General features: G+C 32.6%; 1 protein-coding gene across 2 annotated transcripts; it reads left to right on the top strand.

Annotated features, from left to right (window-relative positions):
- The first annotated feature begins 6324 nt into the window (after nucleotides 1–6324).
- LOC117922248 (protein EMBRYO SAC DEVELOPMENT ARREST 30) lies at nucleotides 6325–21963 on the top strand. 2 transcript variants are annotated; one of them, XM_034840306.1, is made up of 11 exons: nucleotides 6325–6465; nucleotides 9033–9261; nucleotides 9402–9480; nucleotides 12811–12881; nucleotides 12963–13051; nucleotides 13147–13390; nucleotides 16500–16612; nucleotides 16909–16999; nucleotides 17303–17431; nucleotides 20087–20640; nucleotides 20906–21963. In XM_034840306.1, exons 2-11 carry the CDS (start codon nucleotides 9094–9096, stop codon nucleotides 21357–21359), a joined length of 1992 nt encoding a protein of 663 aa, XP_034696197.1. In that variant the 5' UTR covers nucleotides 6325–6465; nucleotides 9033–9093; the 3' UTR covers nucleotides 21360–21963. The 2 variants fall into 2 exon arrangements, with proteins under 2 accessions (XP_034696197.1, XP_034696198.1); XM_034840307.1 differs by lacking the exon at nucleotides 6325–6465 and having other exon boundaries at nucleotides 9171–9261; nucleotides 12989–13051.
- Nucleotides 21964–22797: the final 834 nt, after the last annotated feature.

Genomic DNA, 22797 nt, shown 5'->3' with positions numbered 1-22797 from the left:
GACTCCATATGGTTTGGATATTGTTTATAGAGATTCATTACAGTTAGGGAGTGTTCAATGGATGCCTGTAAAAATAAAAATCCAAAAATACTACAAAATTAGCAAAGGTATGAAGAATGTGAGGATTCCCCACGTTCTTTATACCCTTCCCATTCTCCACTTCTTTGAACTTTTCAAAACTTTTTGGCACTTCATATGGCTTGGATATTGTTTAAATAGGTTCATTACACTTAAGAGGTATTCAAATGTTGCCCGAAAAAATCAAAATCCAAAAATACTAAATAATTACCAAGGGTACAAAGAATGTGAGGAATCCTCACATTCTTTGTACCCTCCCCATACTCCACTTCATTGAACTTTTTAAAAAAAAAATTGGGACTTAATATGACTTGGATATTGTTTAGATAGGTTCACTACACTTAGGGGGTGTTAAAATGATGTTTGGAAAAATCAAAATCCAAAAATACTAAAAAATTACTGAGGGTACAAAGAATGAGAGGATTCATCATATTCTTTGTACCCTCCTCATTTTCCACTTTTTTGAACTTTTCAAAACTTTTTGGGACTTTATATGGCTTGAATATTGTTTAAATAGGTTCATTACACTTAGGAAGTGTTCAAATGATTCATGAAAAAAATCAAAATCCAAAAATACTAAAAAATTACCAAGGGTACGAAGAATGTGAGGAATTCTTCGTAGCCTCCCCATTCTCCACTTCTTTGAACTTTTAAAAAAAAATTGGGACTTCATATGATTTGGATATTGTTTAAATAGGTTCATTACACTAAAGAGGTATTCAAATGATTTTCGAAAAAATCAAAATCCAAAAATACTAAAAAATTACCATAGGTACGAAGAATGTGAGGAATCCTCACATTCTTCGTACCCTTCCCATTCTCCATTTCTTTGAACTTTTCAAAAAATTTTGGGACTTCATATGGCTTGGATATTTTTTAAATAGGTTCATTACATTTAGGGGGTGTTCAAATGATTATAAAAAAAAAAAAATCAAAATCCACAAATACAAAAAAATTACCAACCTCACATACTTCGTACCATCCCCATTTTCCATTTCTTTGAACTTTTCAAAATATTTTGGAACTTCATATGACTTGGATATTATTTATATAAGTTCATTACACTTAGGGGATGTTCAAATGATTCCCGGAAAAATCAAAATCCAAAAATACTAAAATATTACCAAGGGTACGAAGAATATGAGAAATCTTTACATTCTTCGTACCTTTCCCATTTTCCACTTCTTTGAACTTAAAAAAAAAATTGACACTTCATATGGCTTAGATATTGTTTAACTAAGTTCATTACACTTAAGGGGTGTTCAAATGTTGCCCGAAAAAATCAAAATCCAAAAATACTAAATAATTAGTAAGGGTACGAAGAATGTGAGGAATCCTCACATTCTTTGTACTCTTCTCATTTTCCATTTCTTTGAACTTTTCAAAATTTTTTGGCATTTCATGTGACTTGGATATTGTTTAAATAGGTTCATTGCACTTAGAAGGTGTTCAAATGATGTTCAAAAAAAATCAAAATTCAAAAATACTAAAAAATTACCAAGGGTACAAAGAATGTGAGGAATCTCACATTCTTCATACCCTCCACATTTTCTACTTCTTTGAACTTTTCAAAATCTTTTGGGACTTCATATGACTTGAATATTGTTTAAATAGGTTCATTACAGTTAGGGGGTGTTTAAATGATTTACAGAAAAATCAAAATCCAAAAATATTAAAAAATTATCTTCGTACCCTCCCTATTCTCCAATTATTTGAACTTTTCAAAAAACTTTGGGACTTCATATGACTTGGATATTGTTTAAATAGGTTCATTACACTTAGGGGGTGTTCAAATGATTCCCGAAAAAATCAAAATAAAAAAATACTAAAAAATTACCAAGGGTACGAAGAATGCGAGGATTCCTCACATTCTTCGTACCCTTCCCATTCTCCATCTCTTTAAACTTTTCAAAACTTTTTGGGACTTCATATGATATAGATATTGTTTAAATAGGTTCATTACACTTAGGGGGTGTTCAAATTATTTCCGAAAACAAATCAAAATCCACAAATACTTAAAAAATTACCAACCTCACATACTTCATACCCTCCCCATTTTCCACTTCTTTGAACTTTTCAAAATTTTTTGAGATTTCATATGACTTAGATATTGTTTATATAAGTTCATTACACTTAGAGGGTGTTCAAATGATCTCAATTTTTTTTTAAAAAAAAGTTTTGAAATTTTTTTTGACCTCATATGACTTGAATATTGTTTAAATAGGTTCATTACATTTTAGGGATGTTTAATGGATGCCAAAAAAATCATAATCCAAAAATACTAAATAATTAGTATAGGGGTTAAGAATGTGAGGATTCTCTATTCTCTACTTCTTTTAACTTTTAAAAATTTTGGAAAAATCAAAATGACAAAAAAATTAATGAGGAGTGTGAAATTCCATATTGTTACTAATTATATATATATTTTGTATTTTCAATATTTCAACCAATATTTTATGTAATTAAATTTAAATTATAATAATTATTTTATTAATACAATTTTCAATTAATGTTGAGTACATAACTATCTTAATGTTTGAACAATGTATACTTAATTAAATTTATTTTAATTTTTTTTTTATAAAAGTCTAATTAGACTTGCAATTCATTGAAATTATTCAATTATTTTATTTTTTACTTCATAAACCAATTATATTGTTTTTTGAATTTTTAATATTCATCCAATTTTTTCCACAAATAATTTTAGTTGAAAATAAAATAAGTTAACTAACTCTCAATTTATAAATTATGTTAGCAAATTATTTTTTTTTTACAACATTTAGCTAATTTTTTTAAAAAAAAATTCCTTCACCTCCTCGGTTGATCACTTTATATTACAAAATTAAATAAATTCTAACTTCTTTTTGTAGAAAATTTGTATTTTTTTACAAATTATTCAATATTTTTCATTTTTTATAAATTAATTCATCAGATTATATAATTGGATGTTGTAAAAAATTAAAACTTTTGTGTTGTATTGGAATATATATATATATATTTTTTGGGCTGACAAGATCCTTTGGTGCAAGATTGAGGTATGGTATTGAAAAGGATATTTTATTTTTTTTGGGTTGACAAGATGCCATTGGTGCAATGGAGGTATGATATTGAAAAGGATATTTGGGCACTAAAAGCATGACTCATATATATATATATATATATATATATATATCTTGGTACGTAACCTAGCCATTTTCAAACCAACTCCACCTCCCTCCATCAATGTCACGCATCATGTCATCCATATATATATATATATATATATTCCAAACTTGGTACATAACCAAGTCATTTTCATACCAAATCCACCTCCCTCCGTCAAAATGTCATTCATAAACATAATTTTTATGGATGTTGGAGGTTAAAGGTTTGTTTGGTGACGTTTTTTAAAAAATAATTATTAAATACAATTTCTTAAAAATAGTTCTTAAAAATGATTCTTGATGTTTTAGAAAAAAATTCAATTCAAAAACTTAAATATAAAAATATAAAAAATTTAACCTATTATCGATAAATGTGTTATGCACTTATATATAACATAGAATTTTTCAAAAGTATTTTTTATCTTTTCAATTTTGATCATAAAACTCAATGAAAAACAACTTAAAACATTTCAATTTTTTTAAAAAAAATCTATTTTTCGAATGAATTACGAAAAAATGTTTTATGCCAAACGTTTGAAAATAGTATTTCCTAAATTAGAAAATAGTTTATATTTTAAGGAATAGACCAAACAAACCACAAAGTTTCAAGTATTAATCATAGTGTAAATTTTGGAAAAACTAACATTAAACCCAAAAAAGAGTGGAATGTAATGAAACTTTTGGTAGATCAAAATTAATATTATTCTATAAAAATTGTTGTAAAATATAATTTTTAAGTCCAAAGTTATGATCACCACAAACAACATCAACTTAGACTTGTACTTCTTCTACTAATAATCATTGCATAAAACACACTAATCCTAATAAGATTTAAAGCTATTTTTATGATCAATTATATCTTAATCATTTTTATTTTGGTGTAAAGATGTGGCAAAATTATTCAAAAATAAAAATAAAGAACAAATTTTATTTTTTATTTTTAAAAGGTTAATATCATGGAAACCCCTTAAGTTTAGTGAAAATATACTAAGTCACCACATGTTTCAAATTTCGTCACTTACACCCCTAAGATGTATTTCGCAATGTTTTAAAAATCGGATCGGTCATTGAACCGGAAAAGTTACCGGTTCACGGTTCACTGGTCGAACCGCCGGTCAAACCGCTATCGAACCGGTAACGTTATAAATATATATTTTATTATTTTATATAATATAAAAATTAAAAATTTAATAAATTCTATGTAAATTTTGACAACATCTACTTTGTTTATTGAGTAACTTGAGTTTTGTCACAAAATTTTTTACCTGTAGAAGTCATCAATTATCATATATGATATTTATAACACAATATTAGATGTTATACATTCATAATGTCAATAAACTCAATATTTATCAAATAATCAAACCATTACTATCCTATAATAACCAAATTATCAAAGAGTTGTTAACTTAACACATTGTCCATAATAAATAATATAAATGTCAACCATAGGTCTACAACACTTAAATAATTACTCAAAATAAAAACATAATATGTCAATGTTTGAATATTCATGAAGATTTTTGCATACTAATAAATATAAAATTCATGTCTTCATTCATTTTGGAAATTAGAATATGGAGATTGAAAATGAGCTTTTGAAAAACCAAAAAAAAAAAAAAATTAAAATCATTTGAACCGGCTGGTTCCCTTAGAATCGATTGGTTCCCTCAGAACCGGCCGGTTTGTCCGGTTCACCGGTTGGACTGCCGGTTCAAGCGGTCCAATCCCGGTTCGGTCTCCATCCGGTCTAATGACCGAACCGAACCGGAATGGTGACCGGTCGGCGGTCCAACCGGTTGGACCAGCTGGTCCGGTCTGGTTTTTAAAACCATGGTATTTCGTATATAAACTTTAGGGAAAAGTGAGTTTTTAACTCATTAATTTGAAAAAAAAATATAACAAAAAGAATCTCAACTTTTATAAATTAATTTTTTCTTTACCCATTTAAAATATATTTTAAAATATATGCATTTTTTCATAACTCAAATAATTAGTTTTTGAAATGACCTTTTTATTTGTGATGTTAATAACACCTGTTAATTTTTTTTTTTTTTTTTTTTTTTATCGTGAGAATTGATTTGAGATTAATAAAATAAAAAACTTTAAAAATTAAAAATACAAGTAAAACTAAAAAAACTTTAAAGGTCTAGTAGAAAATATAAATATCGAGAAAGAGTTGGAAATATAATGAGAATAAATATTTTATTTTTAATTTTTAATTTTTTTTTGGTTTTCAATTGTTTTTAATTTTCATGTATTTTAATTTTAATTTTAAAATTTTCTTATTTTTTTTTGTTTTTATTCAATTTTATTAAAAAGAATCTGCGAGATTAATAAATTTATATAATACATGATATAAAATCATTATTCATTGGGGAGTTAAAAAGATTTTATTTATCATATAATGATTCTTGAGAATTTTTCTACAATGATTTGTATATCATATAATATAATAAAAAATTTATAATGTATTTATTTGTAAAACACTTTTATCAAATTAAAATGATAAATTAATTTTAGATAATTTTATTTAATATTATCAAGTAAAAACGTACTTCAAGAAATAATTATTTGAATGATGAAAAAATGTATATATTTTAAAATATTTTTAAATGGGTGAAGATAAAACTAATTTATAAAAGTTGAGGTTTTTTTTTATATTTTTTAAAATTGGCGAGTCAAAACTCTTTTTTTTTTTTTTAAAATTTTTATTTCTTAAAGAATAAAACTTAATTTTTAGAGAATGGTTAAATACTTTTATCTAAAATATTTTATCTAAAATCTTTCTAAAAATAAATTTTATAAATCGAATAAATTTATAAGGGTGTTAATAGATGAAATTTGAAATTAACAGTAGTTGAGTATATAGAGACCCCAGGTCTCGATGAATTTAACCCATTTTTAAATTGATTGCTTGACTATACTTCCTTTTTTTTTTTTTTTTTTTTTTAATGGTTTTTGGGAACTCTTTGCCAATTTTTACAATGCTCATCCTTAAAATTAGATATTATTTTTATTATTTATTTATTTATCTAATTTTAAAATTTTTTAGCTCCTTTTGATTTAATAAAAATAAGAGAGCACGCGGAGTTTCAGAAAATACCAAGAGAGAGTGGAGACACACTAGACAAGCAAACAGAAGGAGAGGTGAGAGTTCAGAGGGGAGACAGATAAACCGGCGAGATCAGACTCTGCTGACATCACCGACGGCACCAGCGATTTTCGGACTGTCAAATCAGATGTCAGTGATATTCTTCATATTCTGCTTCTTCTTCTGCATTCTTTTTCTGTAAATGAGAAATTATCAGATCTGGGTTTTGTTTGGCAATTCGTGTATTGATTTCACGTTGAGTTTGTTGTATTGTGAGTCTAAATCACGGGTTTGACTTTTTTGAGGTGAATTTTGTGGCTGGGCACTGCTTGGAAATAATGGTATCGGTCGATTTCGAATTGGTTTGCTTTTTTGATCGGTTGGTCTATGTGCGTTTTACATGGCTTTGTTATTTAGGATCCGGGATTTGGGAATTCATGAAAAAATTGTGAAGGATTTGATTGATGTAACCCCAATAGACCAACATGCAGATTCTGCGTTTACTTTGTTTCTCAATAGCTTTTTGGCCCAGTTCTTCAGTTCTACAAGAAGTTTTTGCAATTTTTTGAGGTTCTGGTTATGGTCTGTGCTTCATGTTTGAGGTTTTTGAGTCAATTCAGTGGGTGTGGATGTGTGTTTTTGGTATTTCTGTGCTTTTCACAAGTTTGTAGAGTTTTAGACTTTTACTACTGTTCTTGACGTTTGGTTTAGGTTGAGGGTTTAACAATTTGGTGTCATTTCAAGGGTTTGATTTGATTTTTCTGTGAATTTAGAGGTAGATCAACTGTTAGTGTACAGAAACAAATTCAAGAAAGAGATCCAATATGAAACCATAATTGTACTCTCTTTGGATGGTCAGAAATCTGAGTGACAAAAGAAAGAAACTAAATACAAAAGAAAAAATGGACCAACATAAAATTTAGGGAATTTTTGGTGGGTAATTTTTGAAATAAATTACTAAAGAAAAGATAACAAAGAAAAGTAAATTCTTAGAGCTTAGGGTTTTCATGTTTGAAACCTTAGAAGCTAACAGTGCCTGTCAATGCTTCTGATTTGCTTCATTGACTTGATTTTGTATTTTCTTAAAAACCAAAATAACATAAGAAATGACTAAAGAGATCAAATTCTTTTTATTTTTATTTTTATTTTATTTTATTTCCTTTGCTTAGTTTTCTCAACAACTGGACATATAGGAGATATCAAATTTGCCGTGCATAAATAGATTCAATCAAGCAATCAAAATAGGAAAAAGAATGATTTTCCTGAAAATTTAAGTGGAATAATTTTCTGAGAAAAGCTTCCAGAGAATATTCCAAAGGTACCTTAAAGGATTAGTTTATAGAAATGTAGAAAAATGTTTTGGGAAGGAAGAAAAACCTAAAACTGGAAGGTCATCTTCAGAAGTTTCTAATTTTGGAGCAAATTGTGAAGAAACATGGTGAGAATTACTGATTCCTAAAGGATGGTACAGTACACTCACTCTTGTGTAGGGTAATTGTAGAAGTTACAAAAATATATCTAGCTAGATGAAGTAAGCAACATCGGTGTTTTGAAGTCAGTGAGCCGAATTGGAAAATTTAACTTATCAAAAAATTTGTTTATTACTCAGATATTTCCCAACTTCTTTTTTTTTTGTTAAATGGAATTAAACTTACAACCTCTTTCATCTTGTTCTGAATCCCTTATTACTTGAGGTAGGTCTTGAGGGCCAGGTTTATTACTAAGATACCTAACACAAGATAGAATTTCAAACAAATTAAAACAAAAATAAATTTAGTATTTCATCATTACATTGGACATAATATATTTACATTATTTTTGACTATTTATTGATTTGATAATGTTTTTGTTTGAGTCAAGCTCTCAAGTTGACTTTATTTAAGGATGATAGTTGGGAGAGTTTCCTCACGTCTAGTACTTAAACCAAAATGTCCCTCTAAAAGTCAAAACTGAAAATTAGATGCAACACATACAACATAGTATTTTTCTAGTACCTTTGAAAAAAAATTGCTTACAAATATACAACATAATTTGAATTTCCTAATACCTTTGGCATATTCTTTCAATTTCTTCCAATCAATCATTTTCATGGCCTTTGAAATATTTTATAGGGAAAGCTTTTTTTTTTTTCCTTTGGACAATGATTTCACTTAAGTTCTTGGGAAAATGTTTCTTGTTAAAGATTAGATGATTAGACCCATTCATGCACTATACATTTTAGACTTCCTATTTGTTTGGTTGCCAACAGGACTAAGGAGAGGGAAAAAAAAAAAAGAGAAGAAAAGAAAATCTCATTTCTTGTAGTCTGGTTTTTATCTCATTTCTTATAGTCTGATTTTTGAGAGCATAAAAAAAAAAGTCAGTGTAGCCAATTAGCTGCATTGACTAGAGGTGCTGGCTCCTTGGGATTTTGAATATGGAAACTTAAGATTTAATGATCGCGTTTTCCTTTTATTTTCTTTTCTTCATATGTTTTCAACAATGAGCTTCTTTGAATTTGAATTTTATGTTTTACATTGTCCTACTTTCTCAAGAAAGTGAAGATCTTGCATGGATGCAAGACTATAGTTCTTTTCTTTTTTTATTACATTTTCTGAGTAACCAACCAGAGTATAATAACTGTTTCATTTTGAATCGCTTTGTTGAATCTGTTACCATGCACCTTAGTTCTTGATGATTGCATTTTTTCTTTTTATTAATTTTCCCTTTTAATGCAGAGGTGGGATTTGAAATTGAATGTGGATGTAGTATTCTCAGAAATTCAATGTGTGGGCTAAGATGGTTTTCAAATCTAATATAAAATGGGTGGCTCTTATTGGGCTCATTCTTTCATTGTTCTCGCTGCTGCTGCACCTTCTACTTGCAAAATTTTCAAATGTCAGTTTAGTGGAGTACAGCGCATTAGCAGGTTTGCAGGAAGGTTTACATTCAAAGTTAGGGGCACAGGTAAATTGAGATCAAACTTTCGTCCATTACTTTCAACTTTGCTTTCTAATCTTTCTCCTTTTTCCTTTAATTGTAGATTGGATGCATATTATTCTTCACAGTTGGTTGATGAGTAAGCTCTTTTGTTCATTTTGTTACAGAGGCATAAAAAGTTATGGGGTGTTGTGAAGCCCTTGGAATCTTTACAGCCTTATGCCAACCCCAGAAGTAGCTATCCTGGTAGTATTTTACTCAAACCTCTCATTTGTGCATTTACAGTTTTATTCTGTTTTGTTTTAAGTTATTCAAGATGAGTGGTATTGCTTCAATGATACCAAAATATTGTATGAGTTCTTGCATGGTATGCTAGCAGATTCTAGTTTAGGGAAAAGACTAAAGGAGCTTCAGCCTTCGGTAATTGAGCTTTAGAATTTTGATTAATAATAAATCATAGAAAATCCATGCATGTGTTGATATTTTATCATTCTATCCTTGGCAAATTGTTTTCTGAAGTACCTTGAGCAATTACTAGACATGAATCTGGATTTTTTCAAACTTCATGCATTTCTTGACACATGCGCTCTCACATTCCATATCTTGGACTCATAAGCATGCTCCAGCACTTTGTAGAAAGTGGCTAAATTTTTATTTGTTCAAAAAGAGTTCATTAGTGCTTGAAAGTTAAAATTATATGTAGACAGGATGAGACCTTATTATGAAATAATTACCAGAAGCCTGACTTGTCAACTGGAGGTTAATTTAGTTTTCAATGCTTAACAAGGCATGCTATTTATAATTTATGGGTGATTTTTTATTTTTTTTTTGATAGATAAGAAGATAAATATATTAGAAAGACTGCCAAAAGAGTGACCCATGGTATACAGAACATTTATAAACACAACTTTGTTTCTGTGGGTCGGTCTTTTTGCGGCCTTGCTAATATAACCCTCAACAAAATTCCAACTAATCTAAAAAACTAAAAAGAGTTGAAGGAACATAATTTATAAACACAACTTTGTTTCCTACCATAGAAGACCAACAAAAGAACTTTTTTGACTTTGGTTTGAAAGCTCATCTCCATCAGAGGCTATTCTATTCCTTGCCTTCCAATCTGTCCAAAATAAGCATAAGAGACTTGCTTCCTATGCTTTTTGCCCATGAATGAACCATGCCAACTTGTGAGTATCTCTCTAACCGGTGAGGGTAGCACCCCCTCATCTACTCCACCTTTTTCCCTTTAGATTCCCTAATTCTTTTATGTTTTAGAATGAAAAAGGGCATGTGAAATTATGATAATGTCCTCATATCTTCTTTCACCTACACCACCCAAAAATTTCCTTTTGTGATAAACAAGTAAAAAAATATTATAAATAAAACCTAACAAAGCAACAAACTGAGGTACATAGGACTATATCTAAAAACCTTGACTTTAATCCAATTTTCTCCTCCCTCTTCCTCACTTTCTTCCCCTTTTTCACTTCATTTTCATACCTTACCATTTATTACGTCTTCTTTCCAACTTCAAATTTAAATATCTATATATTTTCATTTTTTTTTCTTTTTGAATTTGAAGTTTTTATTTATTTATTTATTTATTTTGTTTTTCTTTTGCTTGTTTTGTTTTTTATTTTTATTTACTTGAAGTGGAAGATGAGATAAATGGGAAGGGAAGAAAATGAAGTAAGGAACAGGAAGAACATTGGGGGAGGAAGGGGAACATGAAAATAAGGTCAGGATTTTTGGATAGGTGGATGAAGGAAGAAGGTGAAAGCATTAATATAATTTCACAGGTCCCCTTGCATTTAAAAAAAGTATAATAATAAATTAGGGAGTTCAACGGGAAAAGGTGGCTTTCAAGTAGAAGCCCCCCATTCATATATTTTTCTTTTTGTTTTTAATTGGAGGTAATCTGAATGTTTTGGGTTATCGATACCTATAAAATTTAGAGAAGAATTTATAAGATAGTTATAAGAGTATTTGTAAGTTATAGGATACAATGTTTGATCCGCAAGCAATAAGAGATCCATTACATAAGTATGAAATAAGGATATGCCAATCAGTGACAAAGAAAGAAAATATATTGTTGGAGCGCATGATATACATGTGGGTCTAAATCCTACAAGGTTAAAAAGAGTCTTTTTTTTTTTTTATCAATAATAATAAACAAAAGTCTCATTTGACGAGAGGTAATGTTTTCCTTGTCTCATGTTTATTTCCCTACGAAGCCCACGTGTAAGGCCAAAAAGAGGCTAACCATAAGGGAGGGTGTTGGAGTGCATGATTTACCCATAAAAAAAGGAAAGAAAAAGGTGTTGAAGTGCATGATATACATTGTTAGCTAGAATACTTTTGTCACATGCAACAGGAAACTGAACTGATTTCACCAATTAGGAACAATATGATTCTAGACTTTAGTTGAAGATGCTGTAGGGCCAGTTAGAAGGTTCCAGATAATGCTGATCATGGCCAATAGAACAGGCCTAATAGCCCTTGATTTAAGAGAATGTATGGACTTTGATAGATTAGAATGCCAAACAGTGATCAGTATGGCTTTCCAGAATAGTTGTGATGACGATTTGTTTGTTAAATTGAATTAGCTTTCTTTTCTGCTCCTCTACTTCTTACATGAATATTATGTTGGCTGGTTTCATCAATATTTTCTGTGGTGTTTTCTCCATTCCTTATCAAGAGCCCTGAATCATTTTGAGGTTGATTTTGTAGTTCTAGCTTGTGGCCATAAAATGAGTAAAAGAAATCTGGCTGCATATATGGATTATTAATTTATCTGACATGGTGGCATATGAATTTATGTTTAGATTGAGAAAGAATGGTAAAAGGATCCATCTGGCAAGGGGTTGGGGTGGGCACGTGGAAAGTTCTAGGTTTGATTCCCAACTAGGAATGGAAAAAATATTTCCTATCCAGAAAAGAATGATCTTGAATGGCTGATACCTCAGTACAATGCATTTATTCAAATAGAGATGTAAAACACACACACACACGCACACACACACACACACACGCACGCATGCACACATGCACGTACTCTTTTGCTGATCTTGAATGGCTGCAAGTTTGCAACCTTGGTGCAATGCATTTCCTACTTGAATAGAGATATAATCCACACAGACACACATAATGTGTGCATGATTATCTTGTATTCCTTTTCCCTTTCTTAAATATAAATTGCTAGAAAAGAAAATTACTTCTTTAATAGGGATATGTTCAATAAGAAAATTTCAGTGCAGCAGCATATTACATTTTTATTCATTCTCATTTAGCTATTTGAATTAGAAGAAAGACGATTATGGAGTATCTATTTACTTTGACTTTGAAAATTGTGGATGTTGTATGGTATAACCTGGATGGTAACGATGGATAATAGATCAAAATAATTGTGATCTTGATATATGAAAAATATTTTCAACAAGGACTTTAATCTTTTATCTTTCCTCAAATTTTTAATTGTACTTATTATCTCTTTGTCTTCTGGTAGTCTCTTTGTTTTGTAGTTGAGGATTTGATGAGTTCAGCTTACATCTCTTAAGTTGTTTCTCCTTTCTTTTACAGTTCCAAATGAGAAGAACAATGGTTTTATTTATGCAAAAATTTCTGGTGGATTTGAGAAGATTAGACCCCTGGTATGATTGTTTAATGTTAAAACCATTATCTCTAACCTAATATCTATTGGGAGTTTTATAACATTTTTGTTAATTTTCTAGATCTGTGATCTTGTGGCCATATCCAGGCTTCTGAATGCTACTCTTGTAATTCCGGAGATTCAACAAAGTACTCGTTCAAAAGGCATTAGGTATTCTATGTCAGATTTTTCAGAAAATGTTCAACCATTGGTTCAATATGCTAGTAAACCTTATCTTTATAGCCTAACACTTTACATTTTTACAGTTATAAATTCAGGAGTTTTTCCTATCTCTACAATGAGGAGCAGTTCATAGCATCACTCAAAAATGATGTAATCATTGTGAAAAGCCTACCTGAAAAATTGAAGTCGGGAAGGAGAAACAATGAGTTCCCCACTTTCAGACCTAAAAGTTCATCTTCTCCAAGTTTTTATATCAAGGAAATCTTACCAAATTTAAAAAAGTTCAAGGTTATTGGATTGATTCTTACTGATGGAGGGTGCCTGCAGGTAGTTCAATATTCTAGCATGACCAATATTTCTGAGTCAAATATTTTTTTTTGATTTAAACTCTTCTCTGTAGAAATTCTGAGCCTTGTACTTGCATAAATATATATATATCATATTATGAAGTAGAAATATTATTAGGTTTAAATTTGCTTTAAATCTTGTGTTTGAGTCAGGAAGAGATTAGGTAGTTCTTGGTATTGGTGGCATTTGCTGTTTTAGATGCTAGTTATTGTTTTCTTTTTTCTTATGCATTGCAGGCATTCCTGACTGCTAGTGTTCTCATTTTGAATTGGACATGTGTGCATATTACTTTCATTTCGTTGTTAGTAATTACCACTTTCTCCTTAACATTTAGCTACTTTTATTATAGTCGTGCTTGCTAATATGGAAATGCAAAGTCTCTGGTTATCAGGCAACATGTTGCAATTATGCCATAAAAAATGGTTATTTGGAAAACTGTTGGGGTTTGCCTGTTCTGTTTCTTGTCAAATTAAGAGGCAACTTATTGCAAGATTATCTATAGTATGAAACTTTTGTATAGTTTGAGGTCTACTGTTTTGATGTTGAGAACCATGATATTTAAATTTTATGCTACTTCTTTGGCAATTCACTTTTGCATGCACTTGTTGTTTTCAAAAAATTTCAGCAAGTCTCCCCTGATGAAAATAGATAATCAACCTCTTTCATGGCTTCTGAATATCACTAAACTTCACTATGCTTTTGATATCACATTATTGGCCTTCTGTTCATACTGTTTCAATACCTTTATTGATTTGATGAGTCTAATTTATCTTTGCTTAATATTTATTGCTCCATAAATCAGGGAAAAACTTAACCTTCTTACTTGATATGGTTTATAGAGAGGAGAGTTAAACAATGCATCTGTTACATGGGTTTGGATATAGGTGTCATATGTGGGTGTGTGTTGGTTGTGGGTAGATGTCTAGGTGTTTGATCCTTTTACATATCAACTTTTAGGATATGGAAACTCCGCTGAAAATTGATCTTGATTGGTTCTTGGATACAACATGATAAAGGGAAGTTTTCAATTAGAAGCAAAAAATTAACATATCCTTGAAAAAAAAAAAGTTCTCTCTCTCTCTCTCCCTCCTTCCCTCTCTTTTCTCTTCTCTTTATTTTTATAAAAGAAAAAAATATCAAAGAGTGAGTATTCAAAGCAAAATAAGAGTGTTTGAAAAGGATCCCCACACCTACAACCATGCCATAGCATGTCAACATAAGTATGTTGGGTGAAGTTGAAAAGTCCGGGTATTGGAGAGCAATACTGCCTCAAGTGATATTCCTAAAACCATGGGAAATTTCAGATATGTTTTCAGAAACCTTAGAGAAGTTTTGTGATATTTTCCCTCAACGTTATATTGGCCTATGATATACTTACAGTTGTCATCTGAGCTACATGTTCTTTTTGAGGAGAGGCTGATCTCAATTCCAAGGCCTGTAAACTGAAACCAAGTCAAGCTTGAGCTCATGAAATTTGGAAACTGTGGCCGGGCTTGGCTGGTCAGGTCCATCAGAATCTCCTAGCCTCCATTAACAAACTAGAGAAGGGGGGAGGGGTTTGAGAAAGAGAAGGGGGTTTGGGGGTGTTTAGTGTTGGACAGGAGGAAATAGGTCCATAAAAGTACTGTGCAAGAAGAGCCTAACGTGCCACACCTATATGGGAGTTTCGATTTGGGTATTGAACTCAATCATATCGTGGGTTACTTCTGAATGGGCATTACCAACTGGTTGCTGAAATCAGTAATATTGTGGGTGCGTCTGAATGGAGGCTCCTCTATATGCCCTCTTGTTGATGGATCCTGGCCTGCTCTCCTGCTTGGAGTGGGTTAAGGCCTATTCTGGCACTCTAACATGTGCAGTGCAGGAACTGGAAATACCACACTTGTCTGTGCTGTAACAATTGGGTGCTGAAATCAGTATTGTTGTGGGTTGCTTCTGAATGGAGGCTTGTCTAGATGCTCTCTCATTGGTGGAACTGATCTTGCTCTCCTGCTTGGAGTGATTAAATACCTATACTGATACTGTGAACTCGCTGATTATTTTCAGAAGTCACCTTTCCTTTTAAGTGACTCTTCAGAGTTCACATTTCCTTTTTTGGGTGGATCTTCAGCGGCAGTCTTTCCTCTGTTGCTGCATAGGTACATAGTTGCCAGGTTAAGGGGAGGAAGCAGACTGTTTACTCTTAAGCACTTCGAAAGGAGGAAAATGAAAAGTCAACCGTCATTTGAACACTTTGCCTATAGCTCTTGCGCTTCATTTTGTTGCTGAGCTTAGATTAAAAACAACAAAATTTAGAATCTTATTGACTGGTTGGGTTTGGAATGCTTGTTGCAAGCTTCATCTCTCTTTTTCTCATAATGTTTTTGGCAACTGAACCAACCAGTGCAGTAGTAAGTCATTTCCTATCATTGATAGTAAAGTTCACTAATTCTTCTAAAGTATGTGGTTTCTTTCTTCTGTTTCTCTTTTTGATACTATTGATAACCAGCAGCTTGAGTGTTTTCCCTGATTCTCACTTAACCAAAAGATAAGTTAATCATCATACACAAGATGATGTGCAGGACAGGTTTCTACCATTTGATTGGTTCTTCAACTGAACATGTCAGATGTTCTTTCATCATCTTTACCTGAGTTAAACATTTATGGTTGATTGATGTGAACATTCGTGATAGATGTTCTTTCATCATCTTTTTATAACTATTAGGAGCAAGGAACCTATGGTCTCACTTGTTCTGGTTCTCAAGGTTACTAATTCTAGAATTCATAGTTGTGTTATTTGTAAGCGGTGAATATATGATTTTTTACTGACAAATGGAGTATGCGTGCCTTTTCTCTATTATATTAGAATTGTTTTGTTATATTCTCAGTTGATTGTCATTGTTTTTCTAATATCTTTTTGAGTTTGTGCCCTTGAGGCCTGGCTCAAGTGGTAAAGGGATGGGGAGGGTTTGTGGGAGGTCCCATGTTCAAGTCCCAATGGGGGCAAAAATTTACCTATCAAAAACAAAAATATCTTTTTGAGTTTGTGTTATGGGAAAACAATAAAGTTTCTTAATTCTCCTTAATGCATTTGTTATCCTCTTTTCAGTCAATCCTTCCTCCTAGCATGTCCGAGTATCAGAGACTTAGATGCAGAGTTGCCTTTCAGGCCCTTCACTTCCGCCCAGAAATTCAAGTTCTTGGGCGCCGGATGGTGGAGAGGTATGAATCCCCAACCTGCTTGTTTAATTTATGGGTGTAATATTCAGATTTAGGGTAATGCAATTTATAGGAAAAAATAAAAAATTTGTAATAGAGATTGTAGGCCTCATCTTTCCAGTTAAAATATTGTTTCCAGTTAAAATATTGATAGGAACTTCTTTTTATGAAGTGGTTGAACACACAAAAGGATAAAAAACAAGTTATTTATAATCCCGAAGTTTTTTCATGTCTGCATATACAAGAACCATTTGCCTTCGTTCTATGAAAATTTGAGCTTTGGACTTTGGCTTATACAGGTTACGGGACTGGGGCCAACCATTCCTAGCTTTTCATCCTGGCTTAGTGAGGGATGCTTTGGCTTATCATGGTTGTGCAGAACTGTTCCAGGTTAGCTGTTAAAGCCTTTTCTTTTCCGCATCGTCATCAAGAATCAATATAACGCACCTCTCTACAAATCTACGTTACATCAGATTTATCTAGGGCTCTTTTATTTATTTATTTATTTTTTGGGTGCTTCTGAATTAAAATAATAAATTTATTGTATGGAAAATTTTAAATTTCCTATTAAATCTTTATGTATATGGTGGGTGTCTTTAAAATTGCTCAGAGATACTGAATCAGCTTACCCTTTCATTTTAATAGAGCTTTCTTGATCCCTCCACATTCTGACTTTGCATTTCTTTTTTCTAGGATGTCCACACTGAACTAATACAATATCGAAGGGCCCAGCTGATCAAACAAGGAATTGTTAAAGAAGAACTAAGTGTAGATTCACACCTACGCAAAGAAAAGGGCTTGTGTCCTCTCATGCCTGAAGAGGTATATTTAAGATTAGAGTTTACTTTTTTGTTTGATTTTGTTCAAAATAGTTTTCTGTATCTGTAGTGAAACTTCTTACTCACAGTTCTTGTATATTTCCTTTCCCAACCATATTTTCTAATGTACTAGAATTTTTTTCTAATTTACCCCAAATTTCTCCCCTAAATATCTGAATTGGGTCAACTTTAGTCCAAATTGGCATTGCCTCTTCTATTTGTTGTGCATTTTCTTCATGAATGTTTGCCCAAATGGTTAGCTATAGCTAACTTTTATTTTTCCAAACTATTCTTATACCTCAATTTGATTTTTTTTGTTGTTGTTTTTGTTTTGAAAAATGAAAATAATGTTATAAATATAGAATAATGTACAATGACGGATTTGGAATGCATCCTGGTAGAAGTTACATGAAGGGGGGAAAATACCAAAAACACAAAAGCAACATAAAAAATAACCACCCAACAACTAGCATCCCACACAAAAGCACTGGTGTGGTGGTTTACCATGCAACATAGGGCCTTCCAGAAGTAATGGAATCTCCACCTACATGGCTAAAAACGGTAAGCTGTGTGCTTCAGAGGAGATCCAATTATTTTGCCTCTTGTTTCTAAAGAAGCCACCAATCTCCATTTGTCCCAGATTTCCTAGGTGTAGGATCCATCAAAGTTGAGTTTTAGGTGGCCATCTAGGGAAAGGACCTACTCATGTTTAACATCTGCTTGTGTTGTAGTCAAAACTTGAGGAGATGACATCTTTGTATATTGTGTTGCAGTCTAAACCTTTTGTATAGACTCCTTGTATAGTAGAGGAGCTCAATCATTTTTGATTAAGTATTTTTGTAATCGTGGGGAGGACTCCTCACCCTTCTCATGTTTTCATTAACCTAAATATATACATCTCTTGGTTCTGATAAAAAAAAAAATGTTTTACATCTGCTCCCTTCTGGCAACAAATCAAATAACCTGTACAATCCCAGTAAATCATGAGTTGGAAAATTCTGAGGTTTGGAATTTAAATAAATTAACTCCTTTTGCTACTGATGACTTCAGTGATTGATCAATGAGTCTTGCATGCTGTTCAAAATTTTTAGCATTTGCAGAGAAGGAAGATAGAAGAAGATGGAGTTTGGGGAATGTGTTAGAGGAGTAGATTGGAGACTTGCATGTACAGGTGAGTGGCATAAGGTTAAAGAAAAAGAAAAAACCCTAGCATTGCTTTTGACCAAAGTTGTTAGCTTATGTGTCAAGCAGAATTGACTGAGGCCTATTCAAATAGATTTAAGGCTCTAAACAGAGTGGTGCTCTTCATCCAAGTTCTAGGACAGGAGGTGAAGGGGGAGGGCAGGGTGTAATGTTGGCCATTGAGAAATGGGCAATACATCCAAAGGAAAATGTTCGTGCGGGACAATTCTTACCTGAAGGAAGGTGATGCTGATACACTTAACTTCATAAAAATAGGATGGTGGGAATTAAAAAAAAATTATCTTTGAGATAGTTAAGATGGGTTACTAGGAATTAAGGAAATTGGAGTTAAAATTTTATCACATTCTGGTCCGTTGTGAGTGGGATGCAAGTTTATGGAATTTAAATTTTACGTTGTTTGGTGTCTCTTGGTCTCCTGTGCTCTGGAAAAAGATTTGCTGCTTGGATAGCACTGTGGTTTCTTGAACAGAAGGCACCAAGAAGTTTGGGTATTGGTTACCATTTATTTTGTTGGATAATTTAGAAGGAAATAAACAGAAGAACTTGTACAAATACTGAAAAACATCTGTATAAACATTTGAAGTGTAAAGAAACAAGAAAATTTATTCAAATACTGAAAAACATGAAGAAACTTAGACCACTATCCATTCACATGTAAAGATAGCTCAAGGGATAAATGTAATACGGCTAAACTCTGAATGCACCAATCCTGTGAGATATGGCATGGTGATGTGGAGTCTACATATAGACGTACAAGCAGTATTTGAGAACTTAACTAAAAAAATTTTAACTATAAAAACATGTTACATAGTTTATAAGTAGAGCCTTAAATGACACTGCTGTCACCTGTGCCATCATCTTGAAGTAGGAGCGGTAAGCAATACACCAATGTTAGTTGAAGTCATGGATGAAGCTGCATCACTGAAAGCTGCAACAGCATTTGTAATTTCTAGCATAAGACACTAGATTTCTTCTATGCACATTGAAAGATGTTTTGGCATTTGACACAGACCAAATGTCATTTACAGATAGCTTTCAAAGGCCATGAGTACAGTTATACTGTCTACATAAGGTTCCTAGGATTACTTACTGGTGAAGTATAGTTGCTCAACCTACAAGGAAATTTCTTACAAGCATAATGAACCTACATTTAGAACTACCATGCTCCCCAGGACATGTAGGGAAGAAAATTTTGAAAAGTATGCTCATGGAGGAGGCAACAGTGATTAAAATTCATTGGCTTATGGTGCAATGCTATTCCCATTTTGTATATGAAAGCGGTTCTTTCAGTTTCTTCATGACCTCTATCCTGGTGTTTTGAATGAATTTTGCATCTAATGTCTTTGAAAACATGCAGCATCTGTTCAATTAATGTATGCTAAGTGTAGTTGTCCTGCATGGCTAACTGGCTTTTACTTCGATGTGGACTGGCTGATTTCTGTTGGAAAATTTTCAGGTTGGAATTCTTCTTCGAGCAATGGGGTATCCTCCTAAAACAATCATATACTTGGCTGGTTCTGAAACTTTTGGTGGTCAGCGAGTTTTGATCCCTCTACGTGCCATGTTTGCCAACTTAGTGGATCGCACTTCTTTGTGCAGTAGCCAAGAGTTGTTAGACTTGGTTGGACCTGAAACACCTCTTCCTCTTGACACTTTCAAATTTCCTCCCGCCAAAACAGAGGAACAACTGAAAGAAGAATGGAAGAAGGCTGGCCCTCGCCCTCGGCCTCTCCCTCCGCCTCCAGATAGGCCAATTTATAGACATGAAAAAGAAGGCTGGTATGATTGGATCACTGAGACTGACACTGAACCGGATCCTTCACCTATGGATCTAAGGATTGAAGCTCACAGGTTACTTTGGGATGCTCTTGATTATATTGTATCGGTGGAAGCAGATGCATTTTTTCCAGGATTTAACAATGATGGAATTGGATGGCCAGATTTTTCAAGCTTGGTCATGGGTCAACGGCTGTATGAGAATCCTTCTTCCAGAACATATCGACCAGACAGGTATGATGTCATGAAAATCGATTTTTCTCAACATTGAATTGTTTAAAAAGGTGCCCAGTTGTCCAATGAAAGTTGAATCAGTCTATTATGTTATAAGTAACTTCAACGCTGCCACCATTACCATGAGAAAATAGATTTGGCACACCATTTGTTTAAATCCTGAATTCTCTTAATATAATTAATCACTCGATATTACCATTTTCGTTCTTCCATTTAATGTTCTTGTTACCAGTTATTCCTTTACTAATATTGTTTGCATGAGCAGGAAAATTCTGGCCGATCTTTTCAACATTACCCGTGAAAACATGTACCATCCAAAGCATAATTGGACACTTTCAGTGCAGGAACTTCTTAATAAAAGCATGGGTGAGGAGGGTCTTATCAGGGAATCCCTCTTATCGAAACCAGACTCATTCCTTTCGCATCCTCTTCCTGAATGCTCTTGTAGAATTCCTTCTGATGAAATTCCAAATCAAGTAAAGGGCAATGATGGGCGACTTCTATATGGAGGGGAAGACAACTGCCCTGAATGGATGCAGCGTGGTATGGAAATGGTTAAAGTGGACCCCGGTGCAACAGAGAGGAGTAAAGCTGATGAGGTTGAGTTACCAGACTATGAAACCGATTTAGATGAACAGCCTGAAAATGATGACACCAGTGGCAATACTAACACAACCCTACCATTTGATCAAGACGACGAAATGGATCCTAATGACTAGAATTGGAGGTGAGGATGATACTTGCATTCATTGCAATTTTTTCAGAACTGCAAATTTTTGGGGACAGGGTAACATACTACAGTTTTTTTCTTTTTCATGGTTTCATATAAGTTCTTCAAGAGAAAAAAAAAGTATTCAAATTCATTCTTTCGGAGTAGATTTAAGGGAATCACCTACATGGGAAATAGAATTTTGTATTACTTATATGTATCGAACTGCTGGGAAAGATGAAGACACTTCAGGACAAGCATGGTACCACTGTTTAGTAGAAATGCCTTTTCTGCTCCAGTGACTCAAGTCATCTTCATCATGGGAGCCACGACGCCTGAGGGTCAGCTTCCTATGTTACCCTAAATGTATCACACAAAACAAGTACATTGTGAAGTTTCCATACCATTTTTTTCCTTCTCTTTTTTGCTTTCTCAGAGATACTTGCAGTCATTTCTACAGTGGTTGCAGTGTTATGATTTTTCTTCTCTAGGTAAAACTGGTTAGTGCTTTTTTTTTTTAATTTTTTTCTGAACCTAGCCATGTGCTGAATGTAAATTTTGCTTCAAAGGAATCGTCATTCTTACAATAAGAGAGCTTCTTGTTATGATATTCACATGCTGCTTTGCCATTAAAGTTTACCATAGTTTTTTTGCACCAAATCAAAGATGGGTAGTAATAAGATTGCTGAATACACAGTTCCTTTCATGGATCATAAGTAATCATGTTGATTAGAACATGATCCTAGGCTTCTACTTGAGGAGGTTTTGATTCACTACAGAAATCATAATGGTATGTTGTAACTATCTCTTAGTTTTTGCAGGCAATTGGTTTCGAGGCCATGTAAGAACATAAAAGAGATAGAGACTTGGTTTTTTTTTTTTTTGAAAAATATTTACATTGTTGGAATCTGGTTTGTGGACTTCCCAGCCAATTTGAACAACTGCTGAAAGTCTTATGAACATATAGTAGTTAGATTGACCTCATGACCAAACGTTTCTAAATAATTCATACCAAGGGTTTGTGTAAATCCCTTTAGAATCATGTGATCCTCCATTAAATTCAGACTCACAATCCGAATCTCATTCAGATTTCTACACGCCCCTTCAAGCCGGTACATGGATGTCAATCACTCCCTCCCGGTTTGTTGATCAAAGCTTCAAAACTAACATTTAAAGGGCCTTTGTTAAGATATTTGTTGGCCAGTTGGTGTATAAATCATCTTAATGACTCTTTGCTTCAAATGTTTCTTTAATGAAATGACAATCAATTCCCACATGTTTAGTTCTGTCATGATGAATTGGATCCTATGCAGTACTTATTGTTGCCTAATTATTACAAAACACTTTATGGAGTTTAATTTGAACTTTTAACTCATCAAGCAATCTTTTTAGCCACATTCTTTCGCATATACTAGGAGCCATAGCCTTGAACTTTGCCTCAGCATTGC

The sequence above is a fragment of the Vitis riparia genome, chromosome 9 (assembly GCF_004353265.1).
Source record: "Vitis riparia cultivar Riparia Gloire de Montpellier isolate 1030 chromosome 9, EGFV_Vit.rip_1.0, whole genome shotgun sequence".
Classification (NCBI taxonomy): Eukaryota; Viridiplantae; Streptophyta; class Magnoliopsida; order Vitales; family Vitaceae; genus Vitis; species Vitis riparia.
This window is presented reverse-complemented; position numbering and strand designations above follow the sequence as displayed.

Excerpts from the sequence above, each read along its gene's own strand:
- LOC117922248 (XM_034840306.1), top strand. The coding sequence starts at position 9,094 with ATGGTTTTCAAATCTAATATAAAATGGGTGGCTCTTATTGGGCTCATT. Across the intron at positions 9,481-12,810 it reads CCCCAGAAGTAGCTATCCTG|TTCCAAATGAGAAGAACAAT; the intron begins GTAGTATTTTAC and ends TTTCTTTTACAG. Across the intron at positions 13,391-16,499 it reads CTGATGGAGGGTGCCTGCAG|TCAATCCTTCCTCCTAGCAT; the intron begins GTAGTTCAATAT and ends TCCTCTTTTCAG.